The sequence below is a fragment of the Dicentrarchus labrax genome, unplaced genomic scaffold (assembly GCF_905237075.1).
Source record: "Dicentrarchus labrax unplaced genomic scaffold, dlabrax2021, whole genome shotgun sequence".
NCBI lineage: Eukaryota > Metazoa > Chordata > Actinopteri > Moronidae > Dicentrarchus > Dicentrarchus labrax.
Window position 1 is genome coordinate 12558281 of NW_026136712.1, and position 20456 is coordinate 12578736.

Here is a 20456-nt window from a genome sequence, read left to right on the forward strand (position 1 = left end):
GTCTAAGGAAGAAAAAGTGGTGAACCGGCAACAGGGTCTTGGGTGGCCGAGGCTCATTGATGCACGTGGGCAGTGGAGGCTGACCCGTATGGTCTGATCCAACAGACGAGTTACTGTGGCTCAAATTGTTGAAAAAGTTAATGCTGGTTCTGATAAAAAAAGATCAGAACAGACTGCATCACAGTTTGTTGTGTATGGGGCTGCAGATGCCACTAAATCTTGGACCTTGTTAAAAAAAAATGAAACAATGGCAGATCAATACCGATGTACCGTGTCGTTCGTTAGACATGAAATGAATAGTTGACTGTGTATGCAATGTAAAGTTTTTTTAAAAAACAATAGAGCCTTGTCTAAAGGCTTGACAAAAGTGTGTGTGTGTGTGTGTGTGTGTGTGTGTGTGTATATGTATGTATATATATATATATATACAGGATATGGTATATACTTGTCCTTTTTAAAGGAGGCATCCAGCGGCACATTCAATTTACACAGATGAAAACATATTTATGCATATTATATTAAATTTCTGCCAAAAGATAAATATTACACACTGGACCTTTAAGGCCAGACATTCCACTCAAAGTAAAGTGCTGAACTTTTAGTATTTTCTTGGAAAGGCAGAAGCACAGAACGTAGAGGTTGAGTCTTTAAATCGGTTGAAGTGAAAAAGGTGGCTTTTCTATGCTAGGTCAAACTCTTTGGTGTGGATGCTAAGGGCATTTATGGATTGAATTGCTTTTGAGGACAAAATGAAAGTAAATGCATTGAAGCTGAGCTTGTTGAATACCAGTCACTTTACTGGCCAGGTTGACCTGCTTTGTCAACCCGTTTTTGTTCACCAAAGGCTATCATAGTTACAAATTCTTGAAGGGATTCATTGCTCTTTAAAAAATAAAGAATTGCTGGTGAGCCATCTGGAAAATGTTATCAGTGGTTTTCTGAAACCACAGATATCATCAATGATAGTGATTATTTACAGTATCAGAAATAATTTTAGTGCCCTTATCCTAATTGATAGGGTGGGGGACATGGGTGCTGTGTGGTACTGGCTCAGACTGTCCAATGTCAGAAATCATATCTTCTTGTTTTTGAGACATTCATAAAGAGCTGTTATATATAAATATATCAGTGTTTTTCTTTTTTTCTGTTGTCAGGTGGTCTATAAAATGTTTGTTATGGTTAATAACTAAAATTACAGTATCAGTATTTCTGTGTTCTCATCGACCTAGTCATCTTTCCCTGACTCCCCCTTTCTTCTTTGCTGCATTTACATCTCTCCCTGTTTACCCTCACCTCCTGGCAGATTCGTCTCTCTTCCATATATTTACACCCTCTTTTACTCCACTTCATTACTCGCCATAACTTCTTCTCTGCGTCTCCTCTCTCAGTGACAGGCAACAGGAGATATGGCTCTATGATGTCTAGTAGATTTTAAGTGCTGCTTGACAGGTGCGGTGGTAAAGTATTGTATCATAGCAGGTGCATGAGCGTACTATCGTGTACAGTGCATATGCGTGTGTAGGCGGATGCTGATGCATTTTTTGCACATCTGGGAATACGTGCAGTCTTGTTGGTGTGCTTGCCTTGACATTTTACAGCTTTAGTGATTGTTGTGGTTGTCCTATAGGCATATAATGTTTCTCCCATTGAAGGTCTTCGTATTGCCCACACCTCAGCATATTACACTATTATAAGTCAACGTTATAGCCCGGCCACACTCCCATACAGATGCACGCCTGCAGATTCATAAACTGTGTGTATATACAATGTATATGGACATTTATATAGACAATACATACACAATAATAATAGATCATAATTGATGTTCTGTGTTTTTTTTTCTGCATTCTGTAATTTTTCTTCTTTCTGCACATACAGTATTAAAGAAAATTAATGTGTGGGTGTGCACATGCATGCCTGAATGAAAGTTTACCACCGTGTGTTTTTGCCAAGGATTGATTTTCCCTTTTCTGCAGCATTCTGTTTAACTCTGACTTGCTCAGAGCTTGTTGTTACATAAATAAATAGCATAGGTAAAGCATTCTTTTATACCTTTGAACAAGTGGAACAGGCCACCAACATTTTTTTTTTTTTACATCCTGCTGGAGTTGGACAATATGAGGGAGGAAAAAAATCACATTGCATTCTTTTGACAGCGATTGCAATTTGATTCACAATAAGTGAGAATGATAATTTCACAAAAAAAAAAAAAAAATGATGATGTGATATTTATTGTGTTCCTTACCAAACAAACGTGTTCTTAAAAACAAGGAGAACAATATTTGTAGACCAGGGCATCTCTGCAGAACTACAGTACTTTAACTGTACTTAAACTGTACTTAAATGTAAAATTGCAGCTTTTTTGGGGTTATATTGATATTTTAATATCATTCTGATGAATTGTGCAGCCCTAGCCCTCACTATTTTCAGCTGTTGATCCAAGCAATAGCTGTTTTTGTTTGTCTGACCAATGTGAAATTGGTCAATATCGGTCAGGCTCCAGCTTTTTTTTCCTGGTATGTTCCTTGTAAACTAGGCTGGATCAAAAAATACTTGTAAGTGATCTATTCTCATGATGCAAATTAAACACTTTTGGTTAAAATTTGAGAGTGTTCTAGTTTGTTTAAGTTCTTTTTGTTTTTGTTTGTTTCTAGTTTCATATACGGTGAAACATTATTACAGTGGTGAATGTTCTCAATTACTGTATTCTGTTTTTGCTAGTTCGGATGTATTTCATGCTGATTTGTTTTGTCATATTTGTAGATGATTGTTGTGATATTCAATTATCTGCCTGGTTCTGTTTCCAGAATAAGGTGAGCCCCCTCAATGTGACTCCACCCATTCAAGCTGTGGACCAAGACAGAAACATACAGCCTCCCTCTGACAGGCCAGGGATTCTATACAGCATCCTCGTTGGTAGGTTTACATGTTTTTGGTTTATGTTAGTGCATTAGTATTGGACAGTATATACAATGAGGCAATGTACTTTTGTGTAGCATCCATAGATTTAGACCATTGTAGGCAGTGTTGCCAATCAATGATGCCTTAATGTGTCAAGTACTAAATTTGTTGTATTGAAAGAAAACAGATATTAGTCTTTTTTTTTTTTTTTTTTTTTTTTTTTACAGTTTCTCAGTTAATTTCTCAAAAACATTTAGTGTTTTGCAATACATCCATTATGATAGATCATTCAAACCACATAGCTGACTCCTAGCTGGCACAGGACCATGCACAGTCTACCTGATATACCAGGTATTATTTCATTCAATACATTTTCATGAGCACCAAGTCAAACTATTTATTGTATTTATTTATTTTAAATGGTTGAATTTGAGGCAAAATCTCAAATTCTGTCATTGAGTTAACCCTGATTGGTCACACAAAAAGAAAACATAATTTAACAGGCCATTTACCCATAACAATAGAAAAGAACTCTGTAATTCCAGGTGACAACAGCACATCTGTTCATAGAGGGCCCCACAGAACCAATCTTGTCAAGTCTGTGGTCTCAGAGCTCCTTAGCCCTGGGCCTAATTGTTGGAAAAGGATTATACGGTTTTTAAGGAAGTCACTTAAATGTTTAGGTGCAGGATTAACTCGGCAGAGTAGTACTGTATTTGAAGTAATTGTTAAAAGGATGCTAATAACCAGTTTGAAAAGGATAAGATGTTTCCAATGCAATTGAAATGCAATTATCTGCCCCTTAATGGCACATCTTGACTCTTTGAAATTGTAAAATGCAGCGTCACAACAAAAATTGACTTTTATTCATGAGGGTCTGCAAAGCCTGTAAAAATGTACTGACATGACTTGACACAGACTTGATTACATTTCCAAAACTCCTCCTGTGAAACTAATCTCTGCCTGAGTAAGGATTATGAGAGACGATGTCACAAAGGGCAAAAAATCAGTTGCAACAATAAAAAAAAAAAAAAGAATTAATAGCTACTGAGGGTCAGTGGAGTTTTCAGTTCAATGTTTAAAGATTTTAGCTCTAGTGGCCTTCATCAAACAATACATGAACAGTGGTTGGTAATTACTGTTAGACATCAGTGGTATTTTGCAGAACAGACTGTCGCACAGTGGAGCTGTATGTATTCACTGTGGCCTTGAATCTCGGACGCGTGGACATTCTCACACCTTGAGAAAAAGATGCTGTAGGCAACATCCATAACCACAACTATAGGGGGAATCATGCTGTGTTGTCCACGTGTGCCTGTGTTGCTGCTCCTCTCACTAGAACCTGATTTCCCCACTGAGCAATGCAGCATTCCAAAGCACCATATATGTATATGTTGTGTGTGTGTGTGTGTGTGTGTGTGTGTGTGTGTGCATCCCCACCTGTGGAGAGCAGAGATGAGAAAACTGGGAACATTAGCCATGCCTCTCTCTCTCCCTTCTCCCCTCTCCCCCTCCCTGTCTCTTTTATACTCCCCCATAGACACCCACCAGACAAACTTATATTGATTCTTAAACCAATTATTGATGTCTCTCCCTCTCTCTCTCTCTCTGGCATGCGCACATGCACACACACCCACAAACGACCCTGTTGTTATATATTTTGTATTTGCTCTGTTCTTACTGTTTATATCTTATTGCCTGCTCTCTCTCTCTCTCTCAGGCAAACCGGAGTCCTATGCAGAATATTTCAGCTTGAACAGAACCACAGCAGAGCTCCTGCTACTAAAGCCCATCGATAGAGAACTCCACCGCAGATTTGATCTGGTTATCAAGGTGAGAAACATAGGAGCTGCAAACAGTAGAGGTTTAACTCAATTCTCTCCCAGCATGTTTCTTATGGGAACAGCAACCTCCCTTCTCAATGTGCAGTGCTTTTTACTGCCTTTAACCCCCCAAAATATCCATCAAGCTGTTGATCAGTAAATCCGTAAGCTCAAATAAGGACTAAATGTTCCTCCTTAATGTATTTATTTAGTGCTTCCCAGTTTCTGTCAATTAAATGTAGTCTACCCTAAACATGTTAAATGCCAGTAATTGTAAAGCATTAGAACTATCCCATACTGTGTGAAGGTTTTTTGTCTCAATTAGGCTGGTAATGGAATTACACCACCAAGCATACATCAGGTTCTGCTCTACTGAAATTGAAAATGGAATTTTTCCTCTATAGGATGCTTTTTGTATAATTAAAAGTGTGTGTCGGTCTGTGTATATGAGTGTACAGCTATTGTTTATAAAATGACATTGCATCAGGTGTACTTTTGGGGTGGTAAAGCTGTTGGATCCCATATGAACTAATGAATGAGAGAAGGAGGAAGAGACGCGAGGGAGCAAAGCGGCAACAAGAATGAGATGTAGATGACAATGGCAAACTAAACAGAAATGGAGACGCATAGGAGAGTACAGACAAACGCACAGGTACACAGGCAATCAAGGAGTTGTATAGTCATGTTTTTTAGATTGTTTAGACTTTACTAAACTTGGTCTGGGAGAGTTGAAGGGGAGGCACGGTGGGACTGACATGACATAAAGATGCTTTGTGAGGTGAATTTTAGTCATAACTCAATTCTTAACATGCAGACATGAAACAAATATCAATATTGTTAAGTGTGAGTTACGCTTACCGCAGATGTCCCTAACTCAGGTGTACATTGTGAATTTTAAAAAAAGTAATCCAGTGATTGTTGTCCGTACATACATGGGTACATTGCAAACATGAACTGCTAATAGCTAATTCAGCATACTTTTTAATGGTGCCAGTTTGCAAAAAATATAAACAAATATAGGATAAAAATGAGAATACCAGTTGCTACATGTAGCTGACATTACAGAAGCTCATTTGATGAGCTTTTATGGGGGTCTTGCTCTCTTGATGGCTTTATTTTTTTCTGTCTTCATTTGTTCCTGAATAAACCTATGCATTATCCCTGTCTATCAGATTGGCCAAAACATTTTAGTTTACTCCATGCTCACGTAATGTTAAATTCACGCCACCTCTTCTAGAGAAATGAATTCTTTGGGGCTTTAGTAGTTCTGGGAGGTAAAGACCAAGCTTATATTCAAGCTGTGCTACACGCAATTTTGTCAGCCAAGATTTACAAACAGTAAAAAAGTGAAGAGAAACCCTACATTTGCTGTTCTCTCTAATACAGTTTGGTCTCTTAAGGGAAATTGATTCAGCCTCAAAAAGTGGCAGATTGAAAAAGCTGACTCAGCAGTGATTAATGACTCAACCTCACCAAAAATTGCAATTCATTTACATTCAACTTTGCATGCAAGCACATAGGCTTTGTTTGTTATGAAACCCAAAATGTAGAACTGCCGTGTATTGGTACTGTCATACCATTTATTTGTCATAACTCTATTGGCTCCTATCTTATTACATATTATGTGAGGCATTATCATTAAAACCCACTTCAGCGGCAGGAGTTAGTGGCTAGAGTACAGGAGGTGAGGCATCGCAGCCAGAATGAACAATTATTTTCTCTCTTCCCCTTTAGGCAGAGCAGGACAATGGCCACCCCTTGCCAGCTTTTGCCAACCTCCAAATCGAAGTTCTGGATGAAAACAACCAGGCACCCTACTTCCTGGAGACCAGTTACCATGGCTACATCAGTGAGGCATCACCAGTGGGAACCACCATAGCGACCAATGCCAGCCTGTCTGCACCGCTGGTCATTGTAGCTCTGGATAACGATGTGGAGGAGGTGAGGACAAAAGCATTTAAAGCTGTAACTGACTTAAGACATCATAGGCTGATTAATACTCATATTCTGAAAATTGAAATAGTTTCCTTCTTGCAAATTAAGACTGTTATGGCTTTAATATGGCAATATATGTACAAAATAAATAAATAAATACATTGAATTGAAACAGATTTTTATACATTTTTCACATTCAAATAAACACAAGATATTTTATGTATTATATCAATATTTTATGTATTATAATATATCAATATTTTATGTGTGTATTACATTGTAGCCCTATGTCTCTGAGGAGTCGCATATATGATTTTCTTGCATCTACTTCCTCTATAGCTCACAGCCAATAAGATGCCTGTAGGTATCAGCTTGAGTTTGTTCCTTTTATCTTCACCTCCTTTTGCTGAGTTCTCTGAGGCTTCAACTGGTTGATTAACAAGGACTGCGTCTAGAACTAGAATTGATTTACTCCAAATTTCAATGGTGGAACTTTCCATTCTCGCATGGCTCATAAGCAGTTTAAGTGATAATGACATGACAGTGCTGGCAGATGTTTCACTCGAAAATCATAGTCATTTTTGAAACAATGGGTTCCTGATTTTAAGAAAAAAAGGTAGACAAAAGGAGGCTTTGTGTTTTTAGGCCGGCAACTTGTCCACGTTGACAGCTGAAATAACAACATTTATATACTGTGATGGTATGTCCTTGTATTCTGGTTTGATGGAAAAGAAGCACTTTGGAACTTTCCGAACCCATCATAACATATAATGCACATTTCGAGTGTGTAAACAAACCAATTCCTGTCTTCAGACACAATTAAATCACCATGTTATCAAAACAAGCAGCATGGTGACTGTGTTTAAAAAGGAGGGTACCGTACAGAAGTGAAGGATTGAGCCATTGAAATGTCCATTTTGTTTTACTGAATCTCTACTTTGTGCCTTGCTTGCAGTGTGTGAAGTGTCCTATCTAATTTCCCTGTGAATCTGGATAATAAAACCCTTTCGCTCTTAAATTGCCTCTCAGTGATAATGTAAGAATTTACAGTGCTGCAACATTGTTATCGCCGATGCATTCCCAAGAGCTTAGTTTGTTTAAGATGTAGCATAGGCATTTTGACAAAAACAAGCTTTGGTTCATTGGGTTCTAAAAGACCCCCACAGCAGGGAATGGGCTTAGTGAGGATAATGTGTGTGTTTCTGTGTGTTCATGAGACTGGATGTGTGTGTGTTTGGAGCGGTTGATATACGTTGAGTTATTTTAAATATTGCTAACCCTGGTCTTTCCTCCTGCATTAAGTACCAACAATGATGATTAGTCCTAATTGCTTTTATGTGCCGTCCATCACTTTTATTTATGTGTGTGCATACAACTGAGTGCATGTTCTTAACTGTGTGTGTGTGTGTGTGTGTGTGTGTGTGTGTGTGTGTGTTTATTTATGACTCAATATCCACACTGGCTACATCGACAATATTATCAGCCCCCCTACCCTGCTGAGCCAGCCTTATCTGGAATGAGAGCTCACACACACATACAGTGTACACACACACACACACACACACACACACACACACACACACACACACAGAGGAGGTGACTGTAGGTAATGTCAGGGGAGGACTTGGATGAGGATTGCCTCTCCATCACAGAGTACACCACACACACACACACACACAGACAGAGCCCTCTTAGGAGAATTTTTATGTCAAGAAAACCTTGGAGGAGATGGTTTTTCATTCACCTTCTTTCCTGTCTAAGCACTTCTTTGCTCTCAGCTGTTTTGCATGTTTTCATTTGTTATGTTTCTCCACTTATTTATACTGGCTTTCCTTCAATTTGTAAAATACAATAAATTGTAATATTTCAAATACAGTGGAAAAGAGAGAAATAAACAAATACAACTCAACACATGCTTCTTGCCTGTTTAAAGAGTTACTTTTTGGTTATCTGCTCCTTGATTATTCACTGTATGGTCATTGAGCATCCGATCTCCTAAAACCTTAGGGTACTCCTTTGATTGAACCACTGGAGGTGTCATCATTTCCTCTGTAGTTGTACTGGGCTGCTCAGGGGTGTAAATGTGTACCTTCCCTGGGTGATTAAAGATCAAAGAGGAAAAGATAACTGCTATAATGTCTTCCTTGGTCCTCTAAACATTTCTCTTTCTTTCCAACAGACCAGGGATCCTCAGCTCCAGTTATCATTGGACAGCTATTATCATGTTTTCTCTGCATCTGCTACTGGGATCAGAAGATATCTCACCCTGGTGCAACCACTGGACAGGGAGACACAGGACTCCTATACATTCACGGTACTATAAAGTCTTGGAATTTGTGTGCATTATATACAGTATGTGTGGAAAAAGCTGGAGAGAAAGTTTGAATTCATTTGAATAACTTAACCTCAAATCAGAGACCTTTGATAAAAACCGTAGGGGTGGTCTTGGGGAAAAAAAGACTTATCTAGAAAGGGAGGGGAAAAAAGCGAAGAGATGAGAGAAGAATTAAGAAAGAGGTATGACGAAGAGAAGACGACAGGAGGTAAAATGGGGTAGATAGCAAAAAGAGGAATTGGAGGCATATGCACCTGCAGCTCTATAAAGTCGGTAATATTTCAAACCGATTTATCTGTTTTCCCAAGTAAGGAGGGGTCAGCGAGAAAAAGAAAATGCAGGAGATGGCTGTGAAGGTGAACAAGAGAAAACCGAAGAGTAGGATGTTACAGAGAAAAAAAACAACAACAGTGGACATCGGTGGTGGAGGGAAGAGAGCCTTTCATAAACCAGAAACAGAATTTAACTTCCCTTGACTACTGTTTAAAGCCCCTTCAAGGAACTTTCATTTTGTGCTGATTCTTGGGGCCCCTGTGGACCAGAGCGGTTGTGTTTCTACCGCCTTGTTTCATTGATTTTGAGAATCTGACCGTATCCAACCTGGTGGCAGGAATTAAGAATAACTATAAAGAGATAGCCAATCCTCTGGTCTTGTGTGCTTATGTAGGTCATATAGAGGCATTAGTGAATTGAGACTTTTATGAATTTTTGGCTAATTTTCAACATTCAGGCCAGGACTTGGCTTTTCAATCGCTTAGTGCAGAAATGGATGTAGAAACCAAGACGTATTACAGTGGTTGCTGTCTCTCTTTCCTTCAGTTATCCTGCCTCTCTTCATTCTTTGGTCTACTTTGCGTTTTTTTCCTCCTTTTGTTCCGTTCCTCCTCTTATTCTCTTATTTCATTTCAGTGCAATCTAATTCAGCACAGAGTATCTCTCTGGTCTGTGCGCCTCACCATATTATTTACAACATTGTTACTTCATACAGCAGTCTGTTATCTGTCAAGTTCAGCCTGGTCACACTGGTAGTGTGTTTATGTGCACGTGTGTGGGAGTGGAGCATATTGTATAGTTTAATGCGGCCCTTTGTGTGCATGCAGGTACTTGGAAGTTAAAGATGGAAGAAGCAAAAGGTCTGGTGTATTGATTGGGAGGCAGAGGTGTACAGTAATCATCATGAAAGCCTTGCAGGAGAAATTAAACTGGAGGAGGAGAGAGAGCGGGAGAGCGCTGTGAGACATGGAGGATGATTTTCATTTAAAGGAGAGTCAATCAGCTTCTTGGCAGATGAGCCTGTGGGAAAGATTGGTATCGGAGAAGAAGCTATTGTTGCCGTACGTTTTGATAGGCACTATGATTTCTTAGAAATGCATGTTTTAGTTATATTTGTTTACTGCTTTTATGGAAGAGGGGATTCACTGGAAGAAGAGAGGAGGGACAAAAATTACCAATCCTTTTTTTGGGAATCAAAAGCACTGTGGCATCCTTAACCAATATTTAAGATGTTGTTTTTTTTAACACACAAGAGTATGAGCACTAAATGTTTGTGTGCTGACTGAAACCAATAGCAAATGGTAGCTTTTTTACTCTCTCTCTCTCACTCTGTGTAATAACAAAAATGTCCAAATATTACCCATAAATACTATGCAATTCACTTACTGTTGGTTTCATAGGTATTGGACACAGAAATCAGACTTAAGAATAGTCATTGTTATCATAATTCTAATAATTATAGACAATAATGAAGTATTTACACTACACTTCTTTTTTATGGCCAATATGGCCGTTAATAGTCCAGAATTCTGGCTACTGGACATAGCCATATAATAGCCAACATTTAAACAGCCATGAAACACAAATGCTAAAAACATGTGTTTACCTGTGACAACAAACATACTAAATGACCATAACGTGAAACAGAGAGAGAAGAAAAAGAGGAGGATGAGGGAAACGGAGTCAAGCGTGTGCCAGAGCGACTGTGTTTCTGACTCTGGGGCTCTCAGCTCCAGTGTTTTACAGTAAATGCAGCAAAGTTGGCTATATTCCTGTCGAAAGAGACGTGTAACTAACTCATGGAAAGAAAGCAAAAATTGTTGAACTAATCCTGTAAGGAATTACTTTGAAGAAAATATAGAGTAATACTTAACATGGAAGGTGCTTTTAAGCAGTTAATGTACACTGGCATTATGATTATCTGGACACAAATGTTTGTTTATGGCTCTTTTGGTGTTCTTTAGATATTTGAATCAGATTTTCTTCTATTGTGGGGAAACCAGGTATCCTGTGAGGAAATTGTGTAGGTGAGATTAAATAAAGAGGAGACAACAGGGACAGATTGAGTTTCAAGAGTTTTCAGTTGTATCCACAAAAACACATAAATAAACCCAGAACAGGGATTTAAATGGGAAAAGCAGAGATCAGCTAGACCCCAACACAAACAAGGAAACAAACACACTATCAAGATGTCAAAGACATATTGAGTACACAGTCCGCCCACCTCAGGATTCTCAAAAGGTAGCTTTTTGTTGCTCGGCTGAGCGTAACATTTTCAAGATGGAACATTTTATTTCTTGCACATTATTTGTAAATCTCTTTCTTTGTGTCTTTATTTCTCCAGCTTGTAGCATCTGATGGCGTCCAGCAGAGCGTTCCGGTTACCGTGAAAATAACGGTGCTGGATGCCAACGACAACACTCCCACTTTTACTAATGTCTCTTATAATGTCAACCTATTTACTGATATGATGCCTGGAGAAACTGTGTTACAGGTACACACTGTCAAACACATTAACACAGTACTTAAAATATGTAGTATGTAGAACTTTACTACTTTATTAGATTATGATTATGGTGTGAGAATATGTGTGTGAGTTTTTAAACACATGGCACTTTTGTGTGTATCTCTTCCCAGCTGTCAGCAGTAGACTCAGATGCAGGTCCCAACGGTCAAGTCACCTATCGGATCTTAGCTGGTGACCAGGGACATTTTCTCATTGGCAACAGGTAAATCTATCACTTGCATTGAAATGTTTATATTTTTATTTTAACATTAAAGGTAGTAGTTGTACATTTTGCCAAATATGCGTTCTTCGCTGAGAGACGAGATTGAACCCATTTTCATCTCTGTACATTAAATATGAAGCTACCACCAGCAGCCAGTTAGCTAGGGAAACAGCTAGCGTGGCTCTGTCCAAAGGTAAGAAGAAAAAAAAACCTACCAGCACTTCTAAAGGCTTGTTTTCGTAAAAGGAGTTTTAGCCACATTTTTCATTCATCCTTCTCACACTTGTCTGATGGAACAGATTTGCTTCTATACTTATCATTACAGCTGTGTGCCAAGGCTGTGTAATGGCGCACGCTTCACTTTCGGCTCGGCTCTGAGTGCTGCCAAATCGCGGATGACCTAGGCTCAGTACTGTACCTGAATGCATCCTGTGTAGGCACTGATGGGACTGTAACTGCTGCTGCTCTACTAACATGCTGCTTTCGCTTCACAGGCTGTGTAGACATTGTGTAAAACTCTCTAATTCACAATATATCTTGTTTAAATCTGTCTGAAAAACAAAGTAATGTAAAAAATTACAATTTTCGTTTTAATGGGGGAGACTAAAACCTCTGCAAAAAAGCAAATAAGCATATTTGACAAAATGTCGAACTATTCCTTAAAGTAATTCAGGGGTTATTATAGTGTAAAAACACTGCTGTTTTTCACTTTGGGGATTGGGCATGAGACCACAAATTCACTTGAAAAATGCTTCAGTTAAATGGATGTATAGATTTCTGTGGTGTTGTTTGAGGTCTTGGTACTGTTGACATTATTGATGGTATCTTGTGTAGAATTTGTAAACACCTATATGTACATCAGTGTCACATTAATAAAATGATTAAATCAGTATTTGCCATAGACGTATAAGCTTAAGACAATTGGTGGTCTGCCTCTTGGAAGATTTTCTGAAGAAACCAAGGGGGTGACATAAAACAATTATTTATTAATGTCAACTACACTTACCAACTTCATTTTAGTCATTTGAATAAAAGTGTTCATAGTCATGTCTTATTGAACAAACTGTTTTCACAGCACTGGGGTGATTACTGTGGCACCAGGTGTTGAGCTCACTGTTGGGCGGAGCTACGCTTTGACTGTAGAAGCCATGGACAATGGGCCTGTACCTCAAAGAAGGTAAGAGTTTCTCTGCCTGCTTCTTCAGTCCTTTCCTCTGTCTGTGTGGAGCTTGAAGGGTCATCAAATTTCCAGAGCTTTTACACTCATTGTCAGACACTCCACAGCCCTCACCCTCGCTCCCTCTTTATTTCTCTTTCCCTGCCATTTTCTCCGTCTTTTTACCCTTTTCAGGTGTGCCGTTTTTATTTTTAGAAATGTATGAATTCTGGTTTTATACTGGAAAATGGCAGGAAAGAAGTCTAAGAGAAAAAAACAATTGATAGCACATTTGTGAGAAGGAAAGAAGAAAGGAGAGTAAAGCAGAATTGAAGGTAATGAAAGGTTGCCTCACTACTAGTTTACCCTATTCGTGTGAAACGGAAAGAAATTATACCGCATTTCAGAGAAGGGACAATTTCTGAATTTTCAGGTACACACTGCATCTAGAATAAATGTACTCTATTGCTTTCAAAGGATAAGGACTGACTTGAAAAGGTGGTATTTTGGGATTTTTGCACTCGCCTGCCTTTTTCCCATCTCCTGTCCTTCATCTTTATGGATTAAATCAATAAGGACCCTTAACTTTCACCAACTCACCAACTCAGGCTATTCCTTAACATTTCATGGAAAAAGCAACTGCTCCTAATATTTTGTAAACTCTGTGTGTATTGATTAGTTAGCTAAGGTCTGCCAGAGAGCAGTTCAATTGTGAAATTGTAGTTTTAGCAATTACCGTGCAATATCTTAAAATAGAGGCAAATCCAGCCATTGAACCATTCACCCACTGGAACACAGTCAATCTCCATTGCTCCACAGATTGATGTAGCAGCTGCATAGGCAGAGAGTTTGATTCTTTTAGTGTTTTTTGCTGCACTATGCTTCAGCTTGACTCAAAAAACATCATAAAACAGGGACTCAGTGGGAACATGCCATGTGCTTTTGCAGGTTTCAGGAAAAAGGGACAACAGGAAAGAAAAGGTGTTTGTTTTTTCATGCACGTTGTCCCTCTTTTCATTTTTCTCCTGGTTTTGAGTTTTCTTCTCTTCTTTCATATCATCTAATACAGAAACACCATAAGGAAAACTATTTAAAATGAGAGAGAGAGAGAGAAATTGGCATCAATGAAAACAAAAGCCATACAGCCTGAGCTATGGCACCATGAACAACAGCCTGTTGTTTGCTGATACTCAAAGCACACTTGGGTGTAGTTCTTTGTTTTTTGCACTTTGGAATATCTCAACAAAAGGATAAATTAGCACTGCAGTGTCCTTGCGGAAAGGACAAACAAGCCAAGTCCTTGCTCTTCTAACAAGAAGCGCAGAACAAAAGCAACGCTTGGTTACAGTCACACAGGACGTTTCAGTACCGAAGCGATGATTGCTCGTTATGTAGGCTTGTGGAAAAGGAAACTAATTTCATAGGTTCATATAGGCTGAGCAGGTCAATGGAGAATATTCCTCCCTCCCTCAATTATTGATGTGTTTATATCAAAACACACTTGAGGAAGTCACTGAACTGTTAGATGTTTAATTTGAGCTGTCAGTGGCCAACAGTAGGGGATTCTGTTCATCAGTCTCCTGATGAAAATGTAATTACATTTCAAACTTACCTGTTTAAATGTAAGAATACAGGAAAACTATACCTTGTGCGTATGAGTATGACCATCAGCAGTTATCTCCCCTGTGAGCAACTCCACACTAAACCCCTTGCTGCTTTTAGAAGTGTTGGTCTCTCCGGATAAACTGAACTAGTGCAGACAAAGGCAAATGGATTGAAAGAGTACTACCAATATAGCATTGCACTCCTGTAAAACTGTCGGACTCACGGTGGGTCATTTGAAAAAATCAATGCTGCAGAATCAGAGAGATCAGGTTTTTTTTTTTTTTTTAATGCCACACATTCTTCTTCCTTGTCAAAACCTGGCACCTACTTTAGATTTGGGTATGTCATAGTCATAGTAGTGGCTAATGTAGCTTTGAACCACTAGCTTCAAGTAGGGTTTTAGCATATCGGAAATGCCTCAAACAGACTAAAATGCTAGATTCTGTATGGATGACTACCCAAGTCATGCTAAGCTGATTGAATTGGTTTGTCATATTGTTGGAATAAATTACAGTATATTTTAAAAAGTAACTGTAATGCACACTGTAATGTTTTGCATGCTGTGAAAAATAGGAGAAACTGCAATTTTTGGGTAAATTTGCTATACTTGTCACACTTGTGACAGACCAGACAAGTTTATTTTGGCCTGCCATCAAGTTACTCATGGAACTAACGTTAACTATTGACAGCTGATATAATGTTACTCGCAACGTTTGTCATTTTAGCCTGTGGAAAAAAATGGCCAAAAAAAAAGCATCTCAGTTAAGTGAAGTTCAGTAGAGAAAGGATTGGATTTTGATCTGCTATCATTATATTCAATACCGATCCATTAAAATATGCCTGCATCGTCCCAATACCGATCCTAAGGACTGGCTTGGGACATCTTAAATGAAAACTAGTAATTAAATGCTCTCAAACCTCTCAGCATTTCAGGCACTCAAAAGTCAAAGCTTTATGAAACAACACAAATTCAATTTGTGTAAACAGCTGACTTGTTGACTTTGTCTGAGGACAGCCCCCAGGTGACACAAGAGCTGTCCTCAGATTTACCCAAACTGAATCAAGCTGCTGAGTCAAATGAATCAATCCAGTTTCACAAAACAGCTTAAGTGTACAACAAAAATGAATATGATTGCACGATTTTATCTTTATTAATAAAATGTATGTCACAATTGCATTGGATTGCTCTTTCCAACAATGTTTGTCAGTCATAAAAACCTCAAATCCTCTACCCTCTTGGCTTCAGCTATGTTGCTGCCAAATCGATACAGAATGTGAACCACTGCAGATTGAGGTGGTTCCAGTGATTGGCTCACAGATTGTCCCCAAATTTCCCCAGACCCTCTGTTTATCTCAGCTGAAAACATAACCCACATAACAAATCAATATCTATCTCTGCTACCTGATTTATTAAAACTGAGTCAGGACCCAACATGAGCTGTGTGTCCTCTTACTAGTGGGTGCCAACAAGACATGAGTGACAGCATTTTTTAATGACTTTGGATTTCAGCTTGTGAGTATTACATCTCCATGTTAGGGGGCTGGAACTGTTAAAGAACCCTTGGGATACATGTTTCATTCAGATTAGAAGTGCTTTTGCATGGCCTAGATAGATCCACCCTGGAATACTGAAAACAGTTTATGCTCGGGGGTCTCATTTATACTTTAATCAAACTGTAGGGTAAGAGAGAGAAAAGAGGGCAGAGAGAGAAAATATGAGTTAGGATAAGACGTTAGATAAATAGCTAGCGAGAGAACAACCTAAAGAGATAATTGTGCACTGTACCCTAAGAGGCATGTAGTAAAATATGGAGGTGATACAAAGTCATTGTTTGCAAGCAGTGTTGAGCAAGTTACTTGAAAAATGTAATCAATTACCCAATACATATTACTCATGTGACTTTACTTTTGTTACTTGGCCCAGTTCTGTCAAAGGTGCCTCAAAACATTTCCAAATCCTCCACACCCACAGGACAACTGTGCTGAGAGGGAAAATTAAACTTGACGAACCAATGTGGATGATTTAGGAGGCTCTATTGGCAGAAATGAAATATAATATTCATAGGTATGTTTTCATTGGCATATAATCACCCAAATATAATAATTTGTTATGTTTGTTTGTTGTTGTTGTTGTTGTTGTTGTTTGGTGTTTTCGTTACCTTAGAATTAACCGTTTTTTCATCTACTCTTCACGGGTCACCTTCCTTAGAGCCCACCATGTTGAACTGCCATGTTTCTACAAAGCCCACACCGGGAAAAACCAAACACTGGCTGTAGACAGGGCCTTTTACGTAGTTTTGCAGCCACCATAGTTTCTCCTACACACTTCACAGGCTGTTCTCATTCCCAGGTTGTCAAATACAGAAGCGAGCAGTGTTCAGTTAATTGCAGTCTACTAGATCACACTAAATCCTACACACTAGTCTTTTATAGTAAATGGACTGTACTTGTATAGCACTTTTCTAGTCTTCCAACCACTACATGAAACATTCACACATCCATCACAAACAGAAACTAACATTCATCCACATTTACACACCAATGCACATCAATTTTGGGTTCAGTATCTTGCTCAAGGGCACTTCAACATGAGGAGCCAGGGGTTAGTGGACGGCCCACTCTACCTCCTGACCTACAGCTGCCCTTTTTCACTTTCAGTAGCACTCACAACCAAGTGAACAGTATATAGGCTGCGCTCATTAATATGGTTATATAGGCTTAAAGAAAATAGACTTAAAGCATAAAAATGTGCTTTGGGTTACATGAAGCCATTATGCTGCTCGTGCCAAGAGCTGTATTGATTGAAATCGGAATGCATGTTTGTGATGAGACGAACAGCTGAAAAAACACATCTCAAAAAATGGTCCAGTGTCGACTGGGTTGGCGTTGGTAATGAGAAGAAGAGCAATTTGATGCTGAGAGTTCAGAGAAAAATAAACAGGACTATGAAGTGCACTCAGTGCCAAAGCCATTCACCTAAACACTCATCTAACCCAATAATGATTTACTGAACCGCCAAATAACTCTAAATGACTGGACTGAAGGAGGTTATTTGTGTGTGCAGCAGGGCAGAGTGGTGACTCAAAAGAGGACAGAACATGCTCAAGAAGCGACGTCCTTTTTTCCTTCATTGTCTCTGCAATAATTTTCATGTGCAAGTTAGTGTTTGTATGTACAAATGTGTGGGTTTGTGTTTGTGTGCGTGTACCGTAAAAGTTGGAAAAGTTTTCTTTAACCATGCATATGAAATGGATAATGCGTATTAATAAATAAGAGTTTTGAAAGAAGGAATTGCTTCCATTGGTAGACAGTTTTTGATTGAAATGGAAGGAGAAATAGGCCCCAGCTACAGTAGAAACCATGACTGAGTAATCTCTAGTCCCTCATTCGGTTTTCATCAATAATGCTATCTGAATTGTTTTAATAAAACACTGGCTTTCACTCTCTCTGGCAGCTTACATTTTTCCAGCCTTTATCTATTTATTTATTTATTGTTGTGAACATAAACAGATTTTGTGGGCTATTGTTTAGACCCGAGGTTCTTTGGCTTTTTCAGTCGATGATCCAGTTTGAGTGGAGTTAATCTCTCCCTTCTCTCCCTGCTGAAACTCGGCACACTCGCCAAGTAGGAACACAAAGTAAATCCCTGCGGTTTCTTAAATCACTCGTATCATGTGGGGGTAAAAGTAGGAAACGTGAGTTACTGGGCTTTTTCCTAACAATTATTTAACAAGTGTTAGCAATGACCAATTTGGTCTTTTACGGTTGGTCTTTTGCTACCAAGTTAGACTAGAGTGGTACATCTTTTCTTCCTAATGTGACATAATTATTATTATGAAGGTCTTCTGTGGACCACTGCCAGCATCAGGACTCATCACTTCCCTTGATAAGGCAGGAGTAAAATAATTTAACCCTAAACCCTGAGGCTGATTCACTGAAACTACACATATATTAGCATTATTTCATAGGAGTGGCTTAATGTGTAACCAAGAAAGATTGTTCCCACAACCTGTGCCCACAAAGTTGTGTTCCCTGCCAGTGAAGCATTTTATTTTGAATTCCAGCTCTTGCATCTTGTTCTTTTGGGATGAAGTTGTTCAGTATCAAAATTCTAGATTAAATTATCTAAAATAATTGGTATAGCAGATGTCAACTCTGTTTCCAGTTGGGTCTTAGTTTAATTTGCACTTTAGTGCATTGTTATTTCCCAATTATGTAAGGCAGTCAATTTGCCCAAGGGCGGAAAATTGTAAAATATGACAACTACGTCCCAGGTAATCAAATATTTTCAGAAAGAAAAATTGACAGAAGGACACAAGCTGTTTACAGCGCTTGAAAGAAACAGCTCTGTCAATTGTTGGTCATTACGGTGACATGCTGTTTTGGAGTGTTATGTTCATACTACAAAAATGTCAGTGAATACAGCTTATTGAACAGTCAAAGCTGTTTATCAGAGGAAATAAACACGTTGCAATTAAGACTTCATTTTACAAAGTGAAATAATGTATTGTCAGATCCAACAAAAAATGCATTTTCGCTTGGTGTCATCACATCCTAAATTAGAAATACATTTTTCTTTGCCTTAATTTGCTTTTAAGCCTGTCTCCTCTTTTTTATATAAAAAAAACCCTTATTTCTATAATATCCTCTTGAAACATTTTTATTAGGTTTCTTTACCTGTCAAGATGTTTCTGAATCCACTCATCCATTACTTTTGTTACAGAACTGTATTTAATAGTCATCTGCATTATCACTCCATTCATGCAGTTAAATGCAGTTGTGTGTGAAGAAACACCTTAATAATATTAATTCTAATATGATATTAAAGGTTTGTGTGTTTCAGTGCATGGCTCATCTTTGAGTGATATGTTAAGATTCTGAAGGTCTTCAAATGTAGCACGCTGCATAATAAGGTTCACAACACTGCATAATAAAGGGCACAGTAATTGATGATATAATACTGCCTGAACAAGATAGTGTCACACTATACAGACATAGTTTTACTGAAATGAATAAATAGAAAAATAAATGTTTCATCTCAGGGAAAACTCTGCACCTCTACATGCAGGATAGGATAAGATAGTCCAACTGTACAATAGGAACCTTAAGTCCTGCAAAAATACGGCAGCAGAGCACTGTCTAGTCTCTTTGCCACTCAGACTGTTGTTGACTTCACGCTCTTATCGATTAGTTAAACACAGCATGAAGTGCAAAGAAACAAACACTGGCCAACTGCTCTTAACTTAAATAATAGACCATTCACCCTCCCTGACACTGCTCTTTTTTACCCTCTATCCTCTTTTACTGCCCTCCAGCACTTCTCTTCTTCCTCTTCTCCTCTCATCCCTCTCCAACATTTCACTGCTACCATTCCCCTTTTATCTGCTTCTCTGTTACAGGATGTTTCTCTTTCTGTCTTTGTACTCTCTCCATCTGTCCTATCTGCCTTACCCAATTCTCTCCTCTCTCTCTGCAGGTCGTCCATTACTACGGTATATATCGAAGTTTTGCCTCCAAACAACCAGAGCCCTCCCCGTTTCCCCCGGCAGCAATACAGCCTAGAGATCAGTGAAGCTATGAGGACGGGAGCTACTCTGCTCAATCTGCAGGTATACTACTACGAATTACACATTACGACCATTTATCCATTACTTTTAGTTAACTATATCAACCCTTATTCCATTAATTTTAACCAACTA

At 38.6% G+C, this 20456-nt stretch overlaps 1 protein-coding gene across 1 annotated transcript in view; it reads left to right on the plus strand.

Annotated features, from left to right (window-relative positions):
- LOC127373561 (protocadherin-15-like) overlaps positions 1–20456 on the plus strand; it is a 172445-nt gene that overhangs the window by 63709 nt on the left and 88280 nt on the right. Inside the window, exons 10-17 of the mRNA XM_051418160.1 lie at positions 2808–2916; positions 4622–4734; positions 6459–6665; positions 8839–8973; positions 11612–11761; positions 11905–11996; positions 13072–13173; positions 20234–20366. Coding sequence (XP_051274120.1) covers positions 2808–2916; positions 4622–4734; positions 6459–6665; positions 8839–8973; positions 11612–11761; positions 11905–11996; positions 13072–13173; positions 20234–20366 — 1041 coding nt within the window. The remainder of the gene's footprint in view (positions 1–2807; positions 2917–4621; positions 4735–6458; positions 6666–8838; positions 8974–11611; positions 11762–11904; positions 11997–13071; positions 13174–20233; positions 20367–20456) is intronic.